Source organism: Erythrolamprus reginae, chromosome 1 (assembly GCF_031021105.1).
Source record: "Erythrolamprus reginae isolate rEryReg1 chromosome 1, rEryReg1.hap1, whole genome shotgun sequence".
NCBI classification, from domain to species: domain Eukaryota; kingdom Metazoa; phylum Chordata; class Lepidosauria; order Squamata; family Dipsadidae; genus Erythrolamprus; species Erythrolamprus reginae.
The window spans coordinates 175,458,046-175,478,477 of record NC_091950.1 but is presented as its reverse complement, the minus strand read 5'-3'; the positions used below and the strand labels follow the sequence as shown (position 1 = coordinate 175,478,477).

General features: G+C 38.2%; 1 protein-coding gene across 5 annotated transcripts in view; it reads right to left on the bottom strand.

The window, feature by feature from the left end:
- Positions 1-20,432, bottom strand: part of MBD5 (methyl-CpG binding domain protein 5) — a 177,398-nt gene that overhangs the window by 33,319 nt on the left and 123,647 nt on the right. For 4 of the 5 annotated variants that reach the window (XM_070731496.1, XM_070731498.1, XM_070731497.1 and 1 more), the window contains 4 exons: positions 15,843-15,945; positions 14,528-14,708; positions 8,983-11,124; positions 1,404-2,435 (listed from right to left, as the gene is read on the bottom strand). In XM_070731496.1, the coding sequence (XP_070587597.1) occupies positions 1,404-2,435; positions 8,983-11,124; positions 14,528-14,708; positions 15,843-15,945 (3,458 nt within the window). The remainder of the gene's footprint in view (positions 1-1,403; positions 2,436-8,982; positions 11,125-14,527; positions 14,709-15,842; positions 15,946-20,432) is intronic. The other variant, XM_070731499.1, reaches the window with a different exon arrangement.

The window sequence follows — 20,432 nt, the reverse complement described above, 5'->3', positions numbered from 1 at the left end:
GATGTTTGGAGCCATCCAGTGTATCCATTTTCTGTGAATTGTGAAGGTGTAATACATCTAATGCTATCTAATTTCTGAAACTTGTTCACAAATTTGTTAAGAAATCTGTTCCTTTAATTGCTAATAATTTTCATAATATTTATCTCTCTTTGTAATAAAACTTTTATATAAGTGTGTATCTATATCTATAGACCACATCTATTATATCTATACATCTACTTTAATTCGTCTTTGAATTTGCTAAAATCATGAAAAATAGCCTACAAAAGCCAGAGGTTTTATTTATATATATATTTAACATATACTTATTTAAGCAGACTCTTAAGAGCTGAATTGAAAACTTTTACAAAACAGTACTGGCTTTGCGAGAGATATGGAGGGCGGAGTGGAAGGATTTGGGATTGTAGCATAATAATATTGCAGACTGAAAGACTACACAGATTATAGTTAATATAAATAGTCTGGTATTTATATTTGCTGAAACGAATTCATTTTTTATTATGAGTTATTAGTAGGTTAGACCTGTGTTTATAAAATGCTGCTTTATCTAACTCCTTTCCTATTGCTTATTTATGAAATCCAACAGCTCAACATGCACAGACACAAAATATTCAGGAATATTCCTAAAGGAAATTCAAGAATTTGGCAGATTCTTAGCCAGGTTAAATTGTCCATTGTATAACTGTATTCCAATAAATGTGAAAATCCTTATATACAAATCATGTTTCTGAATTCATTGGAACAGTACAATACTCTCCCAGAGTTATAATATAATAGTTAAATGTTTACCGAGGCATACATTCTACTGAATGTATACATGACTGCATCCCTAAATATGGGAATTGGAAATCAGATTATTTAGAAACTGGTATATAAAAAATGAAAACCCCCAAAGCATGACAGCATGAACGAAAGCTGAAAGGTAGCCTGTTACCTTGAATCTGGTCTGCTTTATATATTGCTGCAATGGAATTTAGGGATTAGCTACATTGGCATATTTTAAATCCTACGGACATGGAAATTTTTTTTTCATCCATTGCACAGCTACTCATACAACCCTGTGATGCCTTGGATATTTTAAATAAAATGCTGCATCCCAAAGAAGCAACTGTGCAGTATGAATTTTGAAAAAAATAAGTAAAATCCATTCCAATTAGCTGACTGAATTGAGACAACATCAAGCTTTCTAAACAAAAGTTTTTAAAATGCTATTTAACATTTGTTTTAAATTTTATTTGTGCTCTTTCACTGGAATGGTCAAACAGATTCACACAGCATAAACCTTTTAGGAAAAAAGGAGTGCAATGAAATGGATTTTTTTTTCTCCTTAAAAAAGTAGAAAATAGAAGCTCCCCCCACCAACGCTTTTCTTTTCAAAAATCTATGAAAATATTTTAACTTACCAAGTAGACCTGTCCCCAGTAGAGGGTTAAGTAGCTGTGGCACCACAGAGTTATTGTTGAGTTTAGCTGGACCAGATGTATTCCCAGCATTATTAGATATGCTCAGCAATGTTTCTGCCATTGACATCACTGCTGTCCCACCAAGGGTTGAGACAGACAGTGCTGCCACTGCTGATGATGTAGTGGCTGTGCCAGTGGTAGCCTGGGAGGAGATTGCTATGGAAACCTCTGGATGGTTAGCAGTGCTGCCCGATGAAGAGTTCAGAACACCTCCCAACAGCTGGGGATTCAAGGTCATGAATCCTGAGGCCCCAGTGACAGCTGGGAGGAGCAGGGGATTTGAAGCAGTGTCTGTGCTTGAAAAGCTTGGGAAAGAGTTTCCCAGGGGGTTGGTTAACAGGGTCTCAGCTCTGTTGGTATCTGACTGACTGCTAAGCAACTGATCTGGTGGTGGGGCTGTCATCTGTGTTACTGAGGGCACAGTATCGTTTTGCTGTTGCTGCAACAAATCTGAGATGGACAGATTGAAAGATGCTAAAGGGAACATGGCAGATGTTTGGGCTTGGTTCTGAAGAAGAGCTGCTAGCAGCTGGATGTGGACAGGTTGCAGCACCTGCCCATCCACTTCACCGGAGAGCAAAGCTAAAGCGGCATTAACATTTGGGTTGGGAAAACCTAAAGGATTGAGGTTGACCTCAGACTTGCCTTCTCCTGTTGAAGGCTGAAGCATATTTAATAGATTCTGGTTTAGGAGATGTTGTTGATTGACTGGCAAAGAGATAGGTAGCGAACTAAAGAGGTTAGGATTCAAAGAGGGCGGAAGACTGTTGCTTGAAGCGCTGTTCTGTGGAAAATGCAGAGTGTGCTCAGGACCAATGAAAGGAAAGTCATTCCCAAGAGGGAGTTGGCTATGTAGTGGCGTTCCAGCTGCAGTTGTGACAATGACACCATCTTGGAGAACAGATGTTGTTTTGGTGATACCAGGTTGACAGGTACCAGCTACAGCTGTAGATGATGGTGGACCTGTCCTTCCTGAAATTAGAAAATAAATATTAAAATCACTTTAGGAGTTTCGTTATATTTAGGACTCTAACTGTAATCTTACAGGAAAAATCTGCCACAGTTGCAGGAAACGATTATGGAACGCCAAGCCCAAATTGATTGTATTAAAGCAGGCTGAAGTTAACTGGATAGTATACTTGGTAGGAGAAAATACAGCATAGACACGCTGGATTACAATTCCTAAACAGCATAGCAAAGGACAGGTATCATAAAATTCATCATCCAAAATATTTAAGGAATACTTAGCATATTTACTTCTGCTCTATGCATTTAGCTGTACTACTCAGATGACCAGAGGCTATCTTACACTAATTCAAGACAATGCTAAACAGAGGTTCTTGGTCAATGCTAAAGGATAACAAGTACTTTTTTTTTTTTACAAAAATCTCCCAATACGTAAAGTATGCAACTAATTACTAATACAGTTTTAAGAAACAATACATGAGAAATAATTTGCATTAATGTAATTAATTCTACTATTCCATTTGTTTGCTCAGGGGCAAACATTAGAATCTATACTAGAAGATGTATTTATACTAATGATAATTACTAATGATAAATACTAAGTACAGTACTATTTACTAATGATAAATACTATAAATACTAACAATAAAAAAAGAATATGAAATGATAAGTGGGGAAAATTAGAGCCCAGAGCAAATGAATTCTTCTTTCAAGACTGCCACCATGTGGTTTTATCCATCTAGAATATAATGAGGACTGCCTATCACTTAGGCCAAACATTTAAAGAGGTAAATGCTTCCAAGATTTTGAAAAAAAAAGAGTAAGAAGAACACAAGTCAATTTTCTATGTTCTGGCAGATCTTCTGAAAATCCCATCTAAATTAATTCAGTACAGAATTTTTAAGATTATAATTGCATTAATATACCACTCCTTTTTTTTGTAAGCTCAAAACACTGCAAATGGTTCTATCCCATTTTTGAAATTTTCATAATTCTGCAACGTTGACGAGACTGAGATGTATTGAGTTTTGATATTTAAGCATCACTTTAAACTACATTATGGAAATACTGCAAAAATACGCTAAATCTTATTAATTAATACACCATCACCAATGGCCCATGTAGCTATTCCACTTATTTTTTTATTTAAATATACTATATATTTAGTATAATAAATTTATTTTGAAAATATTGGAGTATTAAATAATATTGACAATTCAATAAAGGGTGTACACCAAAAATCAGCATCATTTTTAAATATAATGTAAATTGTAAAATAGTCTCATATTTTAGGCATATATAGTTTTTAAAGCAGCAACCTGGAAGTGTTGTCTTTAGTCTTAGAGACAGACAAGCACATAGAGATAGAATCAAGAGATTGATTGATAGATAGATATTTCCTGCTTTTATTTTTGTACAATTCATTGTAACCTATAGCTTTGGAAATAAAATGTAAAATCAGAGTCCGATAGCTTCTTTTCTGATTAATAAATTTGATTCAAAGCCACGTTTTCTGCATGTATATCTCTCAAAGTAAACTGCAAATTATAAGAGTTTATGTCTTTCTATTAAATTTGTTAGGCAACAAGGATGCTACCAGATTCTTTAATTCTGACCACTGTAGACTAAATATGGTTTTCTTCCTACAGTGGAAAATAAGCATTGTTTGCTGTGAAAAGTGAATCCAGACCTAATAAAAATAATTTTGAAAGGAAATTATTTGTATGAATACAGAACAGTAAGTTTGCTCTGAATGAAAATATAAAAACTGAGGTTAATTTTGTGTCAGCAGTGTATTGTTTTATTTGCTAATAGAAATTGGCAAACTGCTGAGTGAAGAAAGCACCCATCATAGTCCCATGCTGTCCCACAATCTTAGGAAAATAGCTATGGAAAAATGAAGCCAAAGTCAGACAAACTTTAATTCTCTGCACAAATCAAATTCCAATTGGAGAGAAGGACTATTACTGAAAAATTAAATCAAATTAATTAAAAAAAAGAAAAAGATTTTAAAAACTAGCAAGGTTAATACCTAGTGGGAAAAGGTTAAGGACGTGAACAATCTGACAACATCCCTGCACAGATTACCAGTATATGGAATAAGAAAAGACATGTAAAAGTCTTATCAAATGCATTTCACTCAATGCTAATATCCCGATCAAAATCTCAACAGGAATGATACACCTGAACTTTACTATTATTTTCCAATTTCCTAGTCTGCAAAAAGGAACACTGTCTTCAAGCAGTTTAGACTGCTTTATAAAAGGGATTTACGTAATTGGTGAAGCTGGATAGTAATAGTTTCCATACATTTCTGAATTTCTACTCAGATAAACTATAATTTCCAAACAATTTTTAGATTAGATTTCTTAACCTGAAATAAGATAATTATTTTGGTCAAGTATCTGCATCTGTTAATAAAAAAGGTTGTAAAGAGTGAAACTATATTACCAAATTAGAAACATAGAAACATAGAAGTCTGGCGGCAGAAAAAGACCTCATGGTCCATCTAGTCTGCCCTTATACTATTTTCTGTATTTTATCTTACAATGGATATATCCCAGGCATGTTTAAATTCAGTTACTGTGGATTTATCTACCACATCTGCTGGAAATTTGTTCCAAGGATCTACTACTCTTTCAGTAAAATAATATTTTCTCATGTTGCTTTTGATCTTTCCCCCAACTAACTTCAGATTGTGTCCCCTTGTTCTTGTGTTCACTTTCCTATTAAAAACACTTCCCTCCTGAACCTTATTTAACCCTTTAACATGTTTAAATGTTTCAATCATGTACCCCCACCCTTTCCCTTCTGTCTTCCAGAGTCCAGACCATACAGATTGAGTTCAATAAGTCTTTCCTGATACGTTTTATGCTTAAGACTTTCCACCATTCTTGTAGCCCATCTTAGGATAATAGAAAAATTATTAACTTGTTCTTTATTTTATACTAAAAAGTATCGTATAAATCTTTCTTATTGACAATAGCTCAAGATGCCTTTCAATAAGCCATACTTCTGGCAAATGAGTCATATTTTGATATAAAATGGCTAAGAAAATGTCTAGCAATATGAATTTAATTCTTTAAACCCAATTCTTCTACCAATATGCAATGACTCCATGTGAATAGCCATTCCCAAGGAAACATTTTCTTCTTCTAAACCAGTGGCTTCCAAACTTGTTTTGGTCATGCCTCACCTAAGCAGCTCTAAATCCTGACCCTACCCCCTTGTGACATATAATTCTTAGTATTCAAAAAGTGAACTCCTATTCACACAGAGGAAGCCTCAAAGGCCATTAACTTGGTTTAAACAATGTTCCAATTGCCCCCCCTATGGGGCATAGGCCCCACATTGGGAACCACTGTTCAAAGCTGAATGTAATCAGTAATTTAACAGCCATGTTGGCACATCTAGGTAGAACCCAAATCTGAATTCTCCCAGGTTTCACCACCCAGTTGAAAGTTCAATTTCTTGCCTCCACCCCGACAAGTCCCACCACATTGTCCAATCTTCTATTGCCATGCTATAGAATCTACCCATCTCCTTCCATGCAGGTGCAGAGACAAGGGGTGACTTTGGCTTTCTAGAAAGAATTTGCTATGTCTACGTACTAAAAACCTCATACAATCTCCCCTCCCATTTTTCCACGATAGAAAATGCACAGCAGAACAGCATAAAGTGTGGCAGGCCTAAGATTCCAAATAAAATGGTTTTGGCATGACACTAAGCTAGTTAGAAGAATGGTCATTGCCTCCTACAAGTCCTATCAGTCCTTCAAGTGTATCTGTAAAAATGCCACTAACTGAAGAAATCTCCTGATATTATGGAACTAAATAATTTCTAATCTGCTCATGCATTCCATTTCTAATGTGACCAAGTTCAGCTAATTATGCCCATGCAAATTGGCTACCAAAAGTATACATTCTGAATTTGAAAAATGTAAAATTAACATCAATATCCCATGAACATTTTTTTCTGCTGCTCAGTTCTGAACTGTTGTGCTGACATAAAAGATCTGTGGAAAGATAATACAGATATTTCTCCAGTAATATAAAAGCTAACTTACATAGAGTTGGCTGTACATCTAAACATTTCAAAGTGCATAAAAATTTGCATTAAGCATGCAATGTAAAGTAGCATGCTGCAAGGGTGAATATCTATTCTATCCAAAAAAACAGCTTGTGCAAAGCTTTCTGAAACATAATGTTTATTTAAGTCAGAGAATATTTGTATTTTGGATTTAAGACAACACCTCAAGAAATCCAAAGGGAAACAAAATATTGTTTAGGAAGTGGCCAGTTCTTCTGATATATAAGGTGCTATTACAGCGGCTAGCAACTAAACAGCTAATAAATATGCCTTGTCTGGAAGCAAAATTTTAAGAATTAATATGACTACGCAGAGCTGCACAACAACTGAAATATATTATCTATATATTTCAATTTCATTTTATATTTATTCATATTGGCATGTATTTTTGTTTATGGATATATTTTGTACATTTTCTTGCTCCCAAATATGAATGGATACCAATGACAAAAACAAGCAATTTTCACAATCCATAAATATATGTAGATGTTTAGAAAAAAACCAAAATCCCTTATAAATTTCAATTACACTGCCCACACAATGTTGACTTGTACTTAAATTGTATCCCAGGTCCAAGTCATGCTAATGCTTTCTTTTTGAGCAAAGAAATTTTTGTGCTTTCTTCTTAAAAGACTTATTTTTTTACTTGAGTGACCATCTCATCCCACTAGGATTGGCCCATCCCAACCTTGCCGCCAGAAGTAGTGTGCTGAGGTTCCCGTTGGTCAAAGTATTCTGGCTGGTGAAGTCCAGGCTGCCATTGCGGCTGCCTTCTGGAACATTTTATCATCTGAAGTGAGTTCAGCTCACTATGTCCTGAGCTTCTAGGAGAGCTAAAAACCTGGTTCTTCCAGTTGGCTCGCGGGTGATTAATGATGAATCCCACCTTCTTCCCCTCTCATCATATTCCCTCCCGTCATCTTTTTTAGCTAGGTTGATTTTAGAATATTGTATTTATATTATTATACAGTATATTATACAGTTTTATCTTTTACTGTTGTAAGCCATCCAGAGGTTGTCGGCCTGATATAGTAGGCGAATCAGATGAGGCAACATGGGAGTGAGGACCAACATCAAGGCAATCTGAGAGCAGGGAATAAGCTGGCATAGACAGAGGCTGGAGCCTAGGCCATCCACCAGCCCTCAGATGGAGAGTCAACATCCCCCAGGCCTGGGGTGACTAATGAGGAAGAGGAAGAACAGCTGGATCCAGTGCCTGACACACGGATGTGCAGAAGGCAGAAGAGAGGAGAGCAGTGGAAATCTATGGGTCCGTCCTTGGGATAGAAGAGCCATCGCTGCTAGAGAAGTTCTACCCTAGCTCTGGGGATAAGAGGTAGGGGGTGGAGATAAATAGGCGTGGCAGACAACTATTCATCTCCCTGATGACCCACCACTGCACTTCCGAATCCTGTCTGGAAATTATCAGAATTCTTCATGGAATCTACAGTGCCTTCTGAATGTGTATGTGTGTGTGTGTCTGCTGAACGTACTTTCCAGGACTTCCTTTGCAAGTGTGGGGAGAGACAGAGAGAAAGAAGCTCCTAGTGTATTGGGTCAGTTCAGGGAGAAAGGGAGCAAGTGTCACTTTCCACAGGACTTTGCAGTCTGATCCTAATAAAGGGAACATTTCATTAACTATGTCAGTACTACGTACCTTACCGGTTGGCTTGGTCAACATTAACCAGTAATGTATGTTTGGAGAATTAGCATAATGTTGCTTTAAGGGCTAGTGCTGCAATTAGCTATAAAAGGGAATCAGATGTGTTTCTCTCGGTTATTGCTACGATTGTTGCTAATGCTTGCTATTGATCTATTGCTCTTGCTAACATGCTAACTCCCTGATCTCACTCTCTGCTAGTTTTGTCTCTGTGACTATACTATAGACTTGCTATGTGCTAAATGATGGTCTATGTATTAGGTACGTGAGTAATACTTATGTGTTATATAGAGCTGTATGTTCTGCAGGAGAGAAACATTGTAGAATTATATATGTATATAGAACTGCGTGTTCTGAAGGGGAATATTATTGGTTAGCTGCTGTATGTATAGAACTGTATATTCTGATATCTGGTTCGTATAAGATTGCTTGATTTGTATATGTATGAAGTAGACTGTATACTTACTACTACTGAATATATGTAAATAATATTTATACTCTACTTATTAGTCTGGGTTATTGGCTTAATAACCACCACACTGCTACATATACTGTGCTTTAAGTTTAGGATTCTAACATTGGTTATAAGCCCAGTGTGGGATGCTAACAAACTACAAAGGGCTTGTCATGTTTGGGAGCCAGGTCAGAACACCAGGTATTGTGTGGCAAGATAGGCGGCTAATACGTTTTACCAACAAACCCAACCCAACCCAACCCAACCCAACCAATACAGTAGATTTAAAGACAAGGAACGTCATAATTCAAAACAAAACAAATTCAGACTTTTTCAAAAGGGCGACATACCTGATTCAGGACTGGTTTGATTGCAGCTGTTTATAATGCTGTTTGGTATCACTTTAGTGGAAGGTGCTTGGATTCGTGGATGAGCTGGATTCAGATGTAATGAATTTCCTAAAGTCATTCCCGACTGATTGAGCACCCCAGTAGGCTGCATCGGATTTATTAAGCCTGCAAGATGATTATTTGAGCCAGGACTAGTGCAATGGCCAAAATTAGTGTTTGAATTCAGGCAGTGCATACTTTCCCCTCTCAAAGGTAAATCCTGTGCCAGTGAATTCGGAAGAATGCTCGAGGTCATAGTACTATCCGTAAAATGTAGTTGGTTAGCAGAGCAAGGCAAAACAGTATTTGAGCTCCCACAACTAGAAATACTATTGCTGCTCATGTGAGAGCTTTGGCAGCTCATGGACTGCAGTAACTGAGACATTGATGTGATGGGAAATGAACCCTGGTTCTGCTTTCTTATCAAATCAGGCCCAGATTTTGGAACGCCAGCGGAGCTGTCCAACTGAGACTGCCTAAGCATACTCAACACTGTAGTGGTTGGGGGTTTCCTTTTTCTCAAAGGATCTTTTTGTTGAGACATAAGTTTATCTCGTAGTGCTGCTCGACCACTCTGCCCTTCATTTGTTGGTAGAAGCACATTGGCGGCCGGTGGAAACATGGGGTTTAAAGTGCTGTGTCCGTCATTGCTGCTATTGCTGGCAACTATTCCAGAATTGCTACTGCTGTTATTGTTATTGTTGCCAGCAAGCTTGTTTTGATTTGCTAGCTGTGCTTTGGCTGCTGCTGAGAGTAAACTACTAGCTGGAAAAGAGGCAGCATTGTGCTGATTCAAGATCTGATTTAAAGGCATTCCCAGCAAGCCAGGTTGACCCTTCATGGACCCACTCCCGGTAGACGCAGGTGGAAAAGCTGCATTGCCCAAAGGGTTCAAAGCATTACTCATTCCAGCAATCAGTGAGTTAGGAATGTCCTTGTATTGGTGGAATCCATCTATCTTCATGGAAGGGCTTGATGGCATGGATGGCCTAGGAGATCCAATTGTTGATCTTGGTGACCGAGGGGGGATTTTAATATTAGTACAAGATGACTGTGGTCCTACTGGCATCATGAAATTTCCATGATCTGATGACGTGGAAGAAGAGCGTGATCTTTGGGGTGAAGCCTCAATCCTTCCAATTCCAGATCCCATCATATGAACTGGTGACGTTACTGGTGAGGGAGAGAGAGAAGTTGAAGCAGAGTGCTGGACTCTTTGCATGTGGCTTCCGTGATTTGTGTGACCAGGTTTTACAGTTGGCAAAGGGAGATTACTTGGTAAAGGAACAACAGCTGGAGGCATGCTTACATTCATCACAGGTACCTGAGAGTGGACATTTGAATGGTAAGTACTTGGATTCATTATAACAGGATTTTGATTCATGGGCTTGCTGGGGATGGGGTCAAGAATGCCAAGGGGATCCTTCTCTGATGTTAATGGCTTTTTCTGAAGTATACATGAAGAAGGTGGTGGTGGTGGCAGTGGTGGCGGTAGTGGGCCTTGAGGTGGTTTGTGGTGAAACACTGCTCGCGACATTTCCATATTAGCTGCAAAATTACACATGGATTTTTTCATTACAGGACTTTTGGTGGTCAGAGTTGGAGAAAGAGGTATATTAGTTCTTCCAGCCATTGCACAAGATGACTGCACAGGAGAACCATGTAACATAACGGAGGGTGGGGAGAGGGGGGTCCTGTTCATGTGAACAGGGCTAGAATTGGGTGCTCCATGAAAATTGGAATTATTCCTTGTGAAAACATCTGGGCTTCCAAGTGGATCTGTCCTAGGTGAGATTGAACCATCTCCATATATTTGTGATCCTGATGATGCTGGACTAGGCATTCCTCCATGACTGCCACGATACGGCGACTTCTGCCCATGTTCATTATTGCCCAATCTCTGTCTAGGATAGACAGAATGAAGTTCTTGTTGGCTTGCAGTCATCTCTTGCACATATAACCTACCCATGGCATTTGAGGCTCCCATCATCAACTTGAAAGGAGTTTTACATTCTGGCATCACAGAATTAGTTATTCCTTCATGTGATTTATTCCTCATTGATCTTGGAGTTGCCGCTCGTGAAGGTACTATTGGACTTATGCCTGATTTTAAAAACAACAACATGAAAATTACTATTTCACAACTACATAAATCATGCAATAAAATTTAAATCACTTTAGCCAGGAATTTTGGTAGACATTCAAATACTGTATTCTTTACACCCTAATAGTTTTTCCTATCCTACACCTGTCTAAATGTATGGTTTCAATCTTCAAAGTTCTCAGGAATGGCCATCCTGAAGCTCATCTTTTTCCTCCCTTAAGTCACTGCAGTAAACCCGAAACAGGAATTCATTAAATTGAAAATTGAGGGCTGAGGTCGTGATATGGTATCTACATTAAATAATTGAAGCATTCTATGTTGTGGGAACTAGGTACTACTACCAATTAATTAGATGTTTAGGTCTAACCAAAGTTAATTGAACAATTCAGCTAGAAAAATTAAATAACTTCCCCTATTCAATACAAAATAAAAATATCACAATGATTCAGGTCTGACACTTGTGGGCCTACATTTCTATATGAAACCATGCGTATGACTTTTTAGTTTAAGCAAAATTCTGTTCAGGTACGAGATGAACTACTCAGAATTGGCTCTCTATGGATTCTACAAGCACCTAAAATTGGTTTCCTTCACGTACACTACAAATATTTAATGTAGTACTCGATTGTCTACCTCTTGACATAGCATAATAGTGTTAGTACAGGGTACATGATTGTTAGGGATTGCCATTGTAAACTGCATATTGTAAACTTGTACCAAACTTGTACTGTCACTTTAAATGCTACAGTTGCTACTGTAAAACTGTACTGTCACTCAAAGGGTTAACTTGTACTTGAAGAGTTAATATTCAAGGCTGTTTCGTCACTTCCTCATTGAAGCTATAAAAGCTCATTATTTTGCTTGGTGATTATTTTGCTCAGATACTAACTCCTCACTACCTGACCCATCAGACTCATCTCCAAATTCTTTATGCTCTCCCATGGCACACCTGTCATAGTTGAAAGTATCAAAGCACAGGCAGCTGTGATTGAAGAATGAAGAGCCCTTTCTCAAAGCGACCATATCAATACCCCTGTGACTGTTCGCAAAATAACAACATTTGTAATGCAGAGATATTCATATATACTTACTAGAATTTCGGGTATATGGGAACACTTTTACATTACCATGCTCCTTTTAAATATTCATCCTGGCACAACACAATCTATTGCCAGGTTCTGTACAGGTGCACTTGACCTTTGCCTGATGTAACTTCTAGATCATTCTCACTCAACTTAATAGCTTAGTCTCAGTACGCCTAGAGTTTGCCACCAGAGAACACTTTATAGCTAGAGCTTAGGAACTCTTAGGTTACCATATTTATGTTCAGGCTCGTATATTTTACATATTTTTACATACTTTTTATTTATTTATTAGATTTGTATGCCGCCCTTCTCCGAAGACTCCTTTTCCTATGCCGTGTATTCCTGACCATAATTCCTTCCTTGTGCAATAGCACTTAGACTTATATGCCACTTCATTGGCCTTTACAATCCTCTCTCTAAGTGGTTTACAGCGCCAGAATATTTACCTAAAAATCTGGATCCTCATTTTACCAATCTTGGAAAGGTGGAAAGCTGAGTCAACCTTGAGCCAGTGGGAATCAAACTGCCAAACTGCTGGGAGTTAGCAGTCAGCAGAATTAGCCTGCAGTACTGCATTCTAACCACTGTGCCACCACGGCTCTAATAATGATTGATTTGATTTTTAGGCCTATGCAGGCTTCAAAGTATATTACAAGGATACCTTGAAATGCCAGAGGTGCAAATCTACCATCTGCCTGCAACTCGTTAACCCAAATCTTTGTCGTTTGGTGGGACCCAGGAGAAGAGCCTTCTCTGTGGCAGCCCCGACCCTCTGGAACCAGCTCCCCCCAGATATCAGAGTTGCCCCCACCCTCCTTGCCTTTCACAAGCTCCTAAAACCCCCCCTCTGTCGTCAGGCATGGGGGGATTGAAATTTCCCTTCCCCCTAGGCTTATAGAATTTATACATGGTATGCTTGTATGTATGAGTGGTTCTTTAAATTGGGGTTTTTAAGATTATTTTTAATATTAGATTTGTTTTCATTGTCTTTTCATTGTTGTTAGCCGCCCTGAGTCTTCGGAGAGGGGCGGCATACAAATCTAATAAATAAATAAATAAATAAATAAATAAATCTAGCTTTTATTACCTTTATTGCCATTTTTCTGGCCTCCCCCAGTTGCTTGTTCAAGGTCCCCTGGGCAAGGTTTTCGTGGGAGTCTAGGATGTTGCAAACATTGTAGATACATACCCATTGCTAAGTGCCCAAATTTTGATCACATGATAATGGGATTTTTTTTATGGCCTGTCAGCCGCTGGCCCCTCCAGCAGCCAAATCAGATGAGAAGGAGGTATGGGAGACAGGGTCAGCATCAAGGCAACTTGAGAGCTCCGAGGGAGAAGAGAGAATGGAGTTGACAGAGAGAGAGAGAGAGAGAGACAGAAGTGGAGTCTGGGCCATCAGATGGAGTATCAGCAGCCCCCAGATATGGAGGTGGCTGATGAGGAAGAGGAAGAACAACTGGTTCCAATGCCTGACATGTGGATGCGCAGAAGGCAGAGGACAGGAGAACAGTGGAAATCTGTGTGCTGATCCTTGGGGCAGAAGAGCCACCATTGCTAGCAAAGCCCCACCCTAGCCCTGGGGATAAAAGGCAGGGATGGAAATGAATAGATGTGACAGACAACTATTCAACTCCCTGACGGACAGACTTAGCCTGCAGTGAGAGAGAAACTTTTTGCTAGGGCTGTTGGTGCTCCTAATAAAGGAATAATTTATTGAACTTCAGAGGGTTTGTCATGTATGGAGAACTGGATCAGAACAACTACGGCCATAAGTATGAGGAACAAATCTAGCTAACCTTTTTAAAAACTCTATTGTAACTTTGAATAATTGTTAAGGATTACCTGTATTCACAGAACGCCGATAGCATAGCTACTTCTCAGACATAATAAATTCCCAGAATTGCAGCATTTTGCCAAGACATGGGACTGTTGCACTGATTTACTTATCTAAATATTTTTATAGATGAAGCCTCTGTTTATCCAATACAATAGCTCAGGCTCATTCTAACAAAAACAACAATTTTTGCACCTTACCAAAAGAAAAAGAATTATCTAAATAGCTCTCTATAGCTACAATGTGAGGGAGTGAACCATAGACCTTTGCAAATTTAAAATGAATGGATTAAGATAAGAGGCTCACATGGTTCAAAGTATGGATAAATATCTCTCGTAAACAGATGGACATGCCTATATAAACACACTCTTATTTTGTTATCAATAACTACCTTTAGATATTTTTAAAAGTCCTTTTTACTTATGCAAATGACATGCATATCAGATTTCTTTGTTCCCTGTAATGAGAAAGAGAACTCACTTGTTCTACCCCCAGGACTAGTTAGAACCAATGAGGGATGTGGTGCTTCCATGCTTTTATGAAGGGTAGCCACAGCAATAATCTTCCGTTTATGGATGCATAGCTTGGTGACATCTTCATCTGCTTTAACATCTTCAGCTGTTCTTTGTGTTACAGCAACTCCAGGATCAAAATTAAATACCTTAAAATAATGTTGGAATCATAACGTTACACAGTGGTCCTAATTAGGAACACCACAGCTCCAGAAACTTTCTCTAATTTCTTCTAACACCGGTCGATCAAATAAAATATGTTAATTTTTGTTTTTTTAAGAGCTGCCCTTCTAGAGTCACCCAGAGAGCCTCCTGTCAACTGATTATATGACTCACGAATCCTTTAATATAAAACGTAGAGATCCTTTTGACTAAGGGCTGGCAAATCTGTGGGATGGTGTCCTAATGTTTTAAGGATTCTTACAATATTTTAAAGCCTCCAGATAGTGTGATATCAATTCTCAGAATTCCCATCTAAGTTTGGCTGTTGAGAATTTTGAAAATTGAACTTCTTACATCTGGAAGTTGTCTAGGTTGGAGAAGATTGGCTTAAAGCATTGCAATAATTCTTCCAGCATCCAAAAAGCTCAATCACCCAACATAGAAAAAAACACTGACAGGGTGACAAGGACCTGGAAAAGTTGTGCACTCTGGCTCATGGAAGGGGGTAGGGGTGGGGGGGGGGGGAGAAAGATGGGGAATTGTTGCCCACTTCTGATCCAGAAGGTTAGGACAGGACCAATTGTTTTCCACAAATTTTGCTGACTCACTTTAAATTGTAGCTTAAAAATTATTTCTTACTACAGGGTTTGGTTCTTCTATCTTGGATCATCAACACTTTTCGCCTTTATCCAGTGTTTCTTGCAAACTATATTTCTAAATGTGGAAAAGAGTACATTTTTAAAAGAAAAAGTATTTATTTTTAAAGGAACTTTGGAGCTGTTTTACTGTAGAACTGCAACTAAGAAAACTGATCTGACAAAGATCAGATTCTGTACATTATTCTAACTGGCCAATCATGTCATGTTATTTTTTACGATATCCCATACCCTACTCTCCTTTCTCCCATTCCTTCTCCACCTAAATAAGTTTGAGTTCAACTTCAAAAACATTTCAATATTTAAATTGTATTTGATTTATCTCCATCGTCAACACCTATCATTCTCAACTAGGAAGGATAATACCTTCTTATTATAATAGTTAGGGAGATGTTAGTACTTAATTCAATAGATTTTCGAGCTATGTTAGTTTTCCATTTAGCATGTTCAAATATCTAATTTTACCTTAGGAAGGATGAGAGGACATTCCAAACCACACTTGCATGTTCCATCAGTCAACAGGTATGTTTTAACCTGCTCCAAACAGGACAATAAAGACCCACTAGGACTGAAAGAATAAAATGTAACAAATCTATGTCAATTAGTGTTGGAAGCACCTTATATTAACAGTTCAAATAGCAGGTTAGAAAACAACAATAGGCAATATAATTTATCTAGAAGTCAAGATGAATTTATTTTCCATTTAGAACAATATTTTTAACATATTTTTCTCTGGCCTTCATTTTGCAACAAGCATTCAAAGCTTGAGATTGCGGTTCTGAATACAGTGACTATTACATGTTAACTTATAATAAATACAGTATACATATTTTATTACAGATTTAATGTATAATTTGAATATGGGGTTATTGTTAAGGCGCTAAAGATTATTTTGACAGAGTTTTTGTGAATTTTGTGTGTCCCCCCCCCCCCCCAAAAAAAAAATCTTATTTTCTGTTTCATTGTTTCATGTCCTTGAATGTTAAATGGTTCAGAATTGTTTGGGAACTGGGTGGCCTCCAAATCTAATAAAAGAAATAATTTAATGTCTAGATGTATTGTGGAACTATTGTTCAGTTATTTCAGACAGAGAATTAGGCCCATATTGGAAGAATTTCTTCCTTCCTTTTTCTTTCTCTTTTCTTTCTCTCTCTCTTACACACACACACACACACACACACACACACCAATTTCAAGCTTCTATATTAGCACACAATTTTTTCAGAGGTATAGATCTGCGAAAAAATGAAATGAAATTTGGCTATCTAGAAGAGACATGGTTTCTGGAATGCTTTTGTTTAGAACAGGCATGTCATCTGTAGCCCATAGGCTGCATGCGGTATTAGACGTCTAATAATGTGGCTTCACAAGACAATAATAAAAATAATATAATAAAGGAAGTTTATTATTTATATACATCAACTATGCTGTATATTTTATATACGGTCCAATACAATTCCTCTTCACTCAATGTGGCCCAGACAAGCCAAATGTTTGGACAACCATGGCTTAGACCAGGGTTGGCGAACCTATGGTACGGGTGCCACACGCAAGGCATTACTCTATGTCAGCGCCAGACATTACTCTATGTCAGCGCCAGTGCACATGCACGCCCTGGCCAGCTGATTTTTGCTCTTCTTTTCGACCATTTTTGGTCTCTCCAGGCTTCAGGAAAGCCTCCTAAACCCTAGGGAAAGTGAAAAACGGCCCAACGGGCCTACCAGAGGTCTGGAGGCTTTGGTGAGGCCTGTGCGAATGTGCAGGGCACAAGTGCAAGGGCTTGTGTGCATGCACAAGGGGCAGTGCGTGGTTGTGCACATATGCAGGGGTGTGCATTGCATTATGGATGTGGGCATGCACGTGCATGCTACCGTGCACACCCACACCCTTTTGGCACCCGAGCCAAAAAAGGTTCGTCATCACTGGCTTAGACCAGTGTTTCCCAACCTTGGCAACTTGAAGAGATCTGGACTTCAGCTCCCAGAATTCCCCAACCAACGAATGCTGGCTGGGGGTTTCTGGGAGTTGAAGTCCAGATCTCTTCAAGTTGCCAAGGTTGGGAAACACTGGCTTAGACTATATGTAGTGAAAGGTTGCATATAAATACTGGATAGGTCAGCATAAAACAAAGAATAAAGTAGAAAAATTTCTGGTACACAATCCATTTTATCTATTTGGCCTACTCAAACGGTGACAGTTTAATTTGGGATACATGCAAAGTACTACCAAGCAAGCTGTTGCATAATTGGAAATGGAACAAAAGAGACTCTCATTTTCTGTTGTTCAGAATTTGTACACAGTTGAATTCTGTGACTGATATCATGTCCTTCCATCATCTTATGGGGTAGGAAGGATCTTGTCCCCTAGGACAGAGGTGTCAAACTCAAGGCCTGTGGGCTGGATCTGGCACGCGGGGGTGCTTAGATCTGGCCCATGGGGCTGCCATGAAAACAGCAAAGGATGAGCCTGCAGTGCCTTTGCCACCCAATGGTGTTCGGGTTTGGCAAGTTCGGACGAACTTTATGCAAAGTTCGGATGAACCCAAACCCGAACGGTCCGTGGCACCAAAGCTCCGCCCCCGGAATCCCATCGTTTTTTATTTTAACGGATTTTTTATTTTTATTTATTTTTACAAAAAAGGACACCACAGTGGTGCCGCAAGCAAAGGGAGGTCCTTTCACATAAAAATTTAAAAAATTATTTTTACGTGAAATACCTCCCTTTGCTTGCGACGCCGGTGCAGCGTCCTTTTTCGTAATTTTTTTTTAAAACATGAGAAGACCTCTCTTTGAAGGAGCTGGGGAATCCCTCCCACGAAGAGATTCCAGGGACAGAGCTTTGACGTCACGTATACCGGCAGGTTGCTAAGGATGCCAAGGTGATCACTTCCTGGATTCCATGGGCAAACAAAACCCTGATGCAGTCCTTAATGAAATAAGAGTTTGACACCCCTGCCCTGTGGCATCCTGGAGCCATGAAGACACTGAGATCTAAAAATATATTACATAAAATCAGGATATCCTTTACCTTCCCTTTCCAATCCTAGATAAAAAAAATAGTTCAACTAATAATGTACGGATGCTCAAAGTATAAAGGGACACTAAGGAATGTTATCTCGTTATTTTCTGAAGGTGATTGGATATTGAAATCATACACATATTAGAATTAAGCTTAAACCACAAACTTTTTCTCCCGTGCAAAAAAGTGAGAAACCAAACCTGGAGTGTACTCTGTCGATGTTACACTCCAAAATCACTGCAGTTCTCAGGAATATTATACTTAAATGATTAGAGCATATTCCTGAATTGGTGGTATCAAGCTGATGAGAAAGATCAAAAATATTTGAAATTTGGGGATCAGTGTTACTGCAATTTTACAGATTTTTACCTTTATTAAAATACTTCAGATTTTCCATAGATGTTGATAAATTTTAATTATTAACTATTTTTCTATTTTTCTATTTTGAAGTGCTAAAGGTAGTTCTTGACTTATGACCACAACTGAGTCTGGAATTATGGCGATAAGCAAGTTGTGGTCGCTAAGAAAGATGTCCACATGATCATCTTTCTTAATGACCACATTTTTGGCTCTTGCTATTGTGGTCCATTAACCAACTGTGCAGATCACTAAGTGGGGTGGAGTTTCCTAGAGAGGCTCCATGGAGGCTTCTCCTTGCCTTTTCCAGCCCTATTTCCTCCCAGATTTCTAGAAAGGCTCCACAGAGGCTTCTCCCCGCCTTTTCTGGCCCTGTTTCCTCCCAGGAGATTCCTAGAGAGGCCCCATGGAGGCTTCTCCCTGCCTTTTCCAGTTGCAGTTTCAGAGGCTCAGGTTTGTAAGTGGAAAATGGTTCTTGAGAAGAGGCAAAAAAATCTTGAACACCTGGTTGTTATCTAGAAAAGTTCATATGTAGAGGCATTCTTAGGTAGAGGTACCACTGTAGCTCCATTGAAAAATACAATAGAAATGGAATCTCCCTTTAATTGTGTAAAATATGGAACTTCCGAGAGTCATTTTCCTTTGCTTTTAAGTATTATTTCAAGTTTTTGCACAATTCCAATCTTTTCTCCATTCTATTGTTTGCACCATTCCTTCCAAATGTGCTGTTGAAGAAAATTATGCCTTGCTTCACATCTAATACAGTAAACTCATCACAGATCAGTTATTGCTATATAAGTCAAATGAATCTGAAAGATTACTAAAGCTGATAGTATAGCTGCTATTCTGACCATGCGTTACCATGTGCTCCAAGAAAGCAAAGTTTCAAATTGCTTAACATACTGATCAGCTGGCAATTATCCAAATCCTTTGCCAAAAATATAATGGATTTTATACTTGTGCCAAGTTCTAGGAACACTTGACATAGAAGTTATAATATAAATGTTCGGTCACAGCAAAAATAGAGTCGGGTTTTCAATCTGTGGATACTAGATTTATTGCTTAGCCTCTACTGCAGATTATGCAGTTGTTGCCACAAAGTTAGATCATATCTATTAAAACCAAGACATACAGTAACAGTATTGTACACTGCTCAAATGGAGTTCATTGGAATAAATTCAATACATATTACTTTATATAATGTAACATTCCATAATATAAATATCTATCTTCATGTGACTGAATTTATTTTACATGCTAGTAAAATAATTCTCAAGATTTTACAATCCAAACTTCATCCACACATGGAATGTAAACCAACATACTGTATGTATAAGCTGGATTCAAAAGAGGGCAGAGACACGTTGTTAATAAGTGATGGATAATGGAAAAAAACTACAGAATGCTATAAACATTGTTATTTTTGCTTGTGTAAATCATCACAGATTGTAGATACCCTTAAACATTGATATACAAAGTCATCTCCTCTGCCTATTGAAAAATGTATGATGACCAAGAAACAATCAAACAAAAAGGATTGTGGAGCAACAGCTTAATGGTTCACAAAAAGAAAAAGGCTGTGCCAAAGTTATATATTGTCATTTCCTTTTTTAAAAACTTATATGCAGAACGTATCATGAGAAGTGATGGACTATAAAATGAATTAGGATTACAATTGCT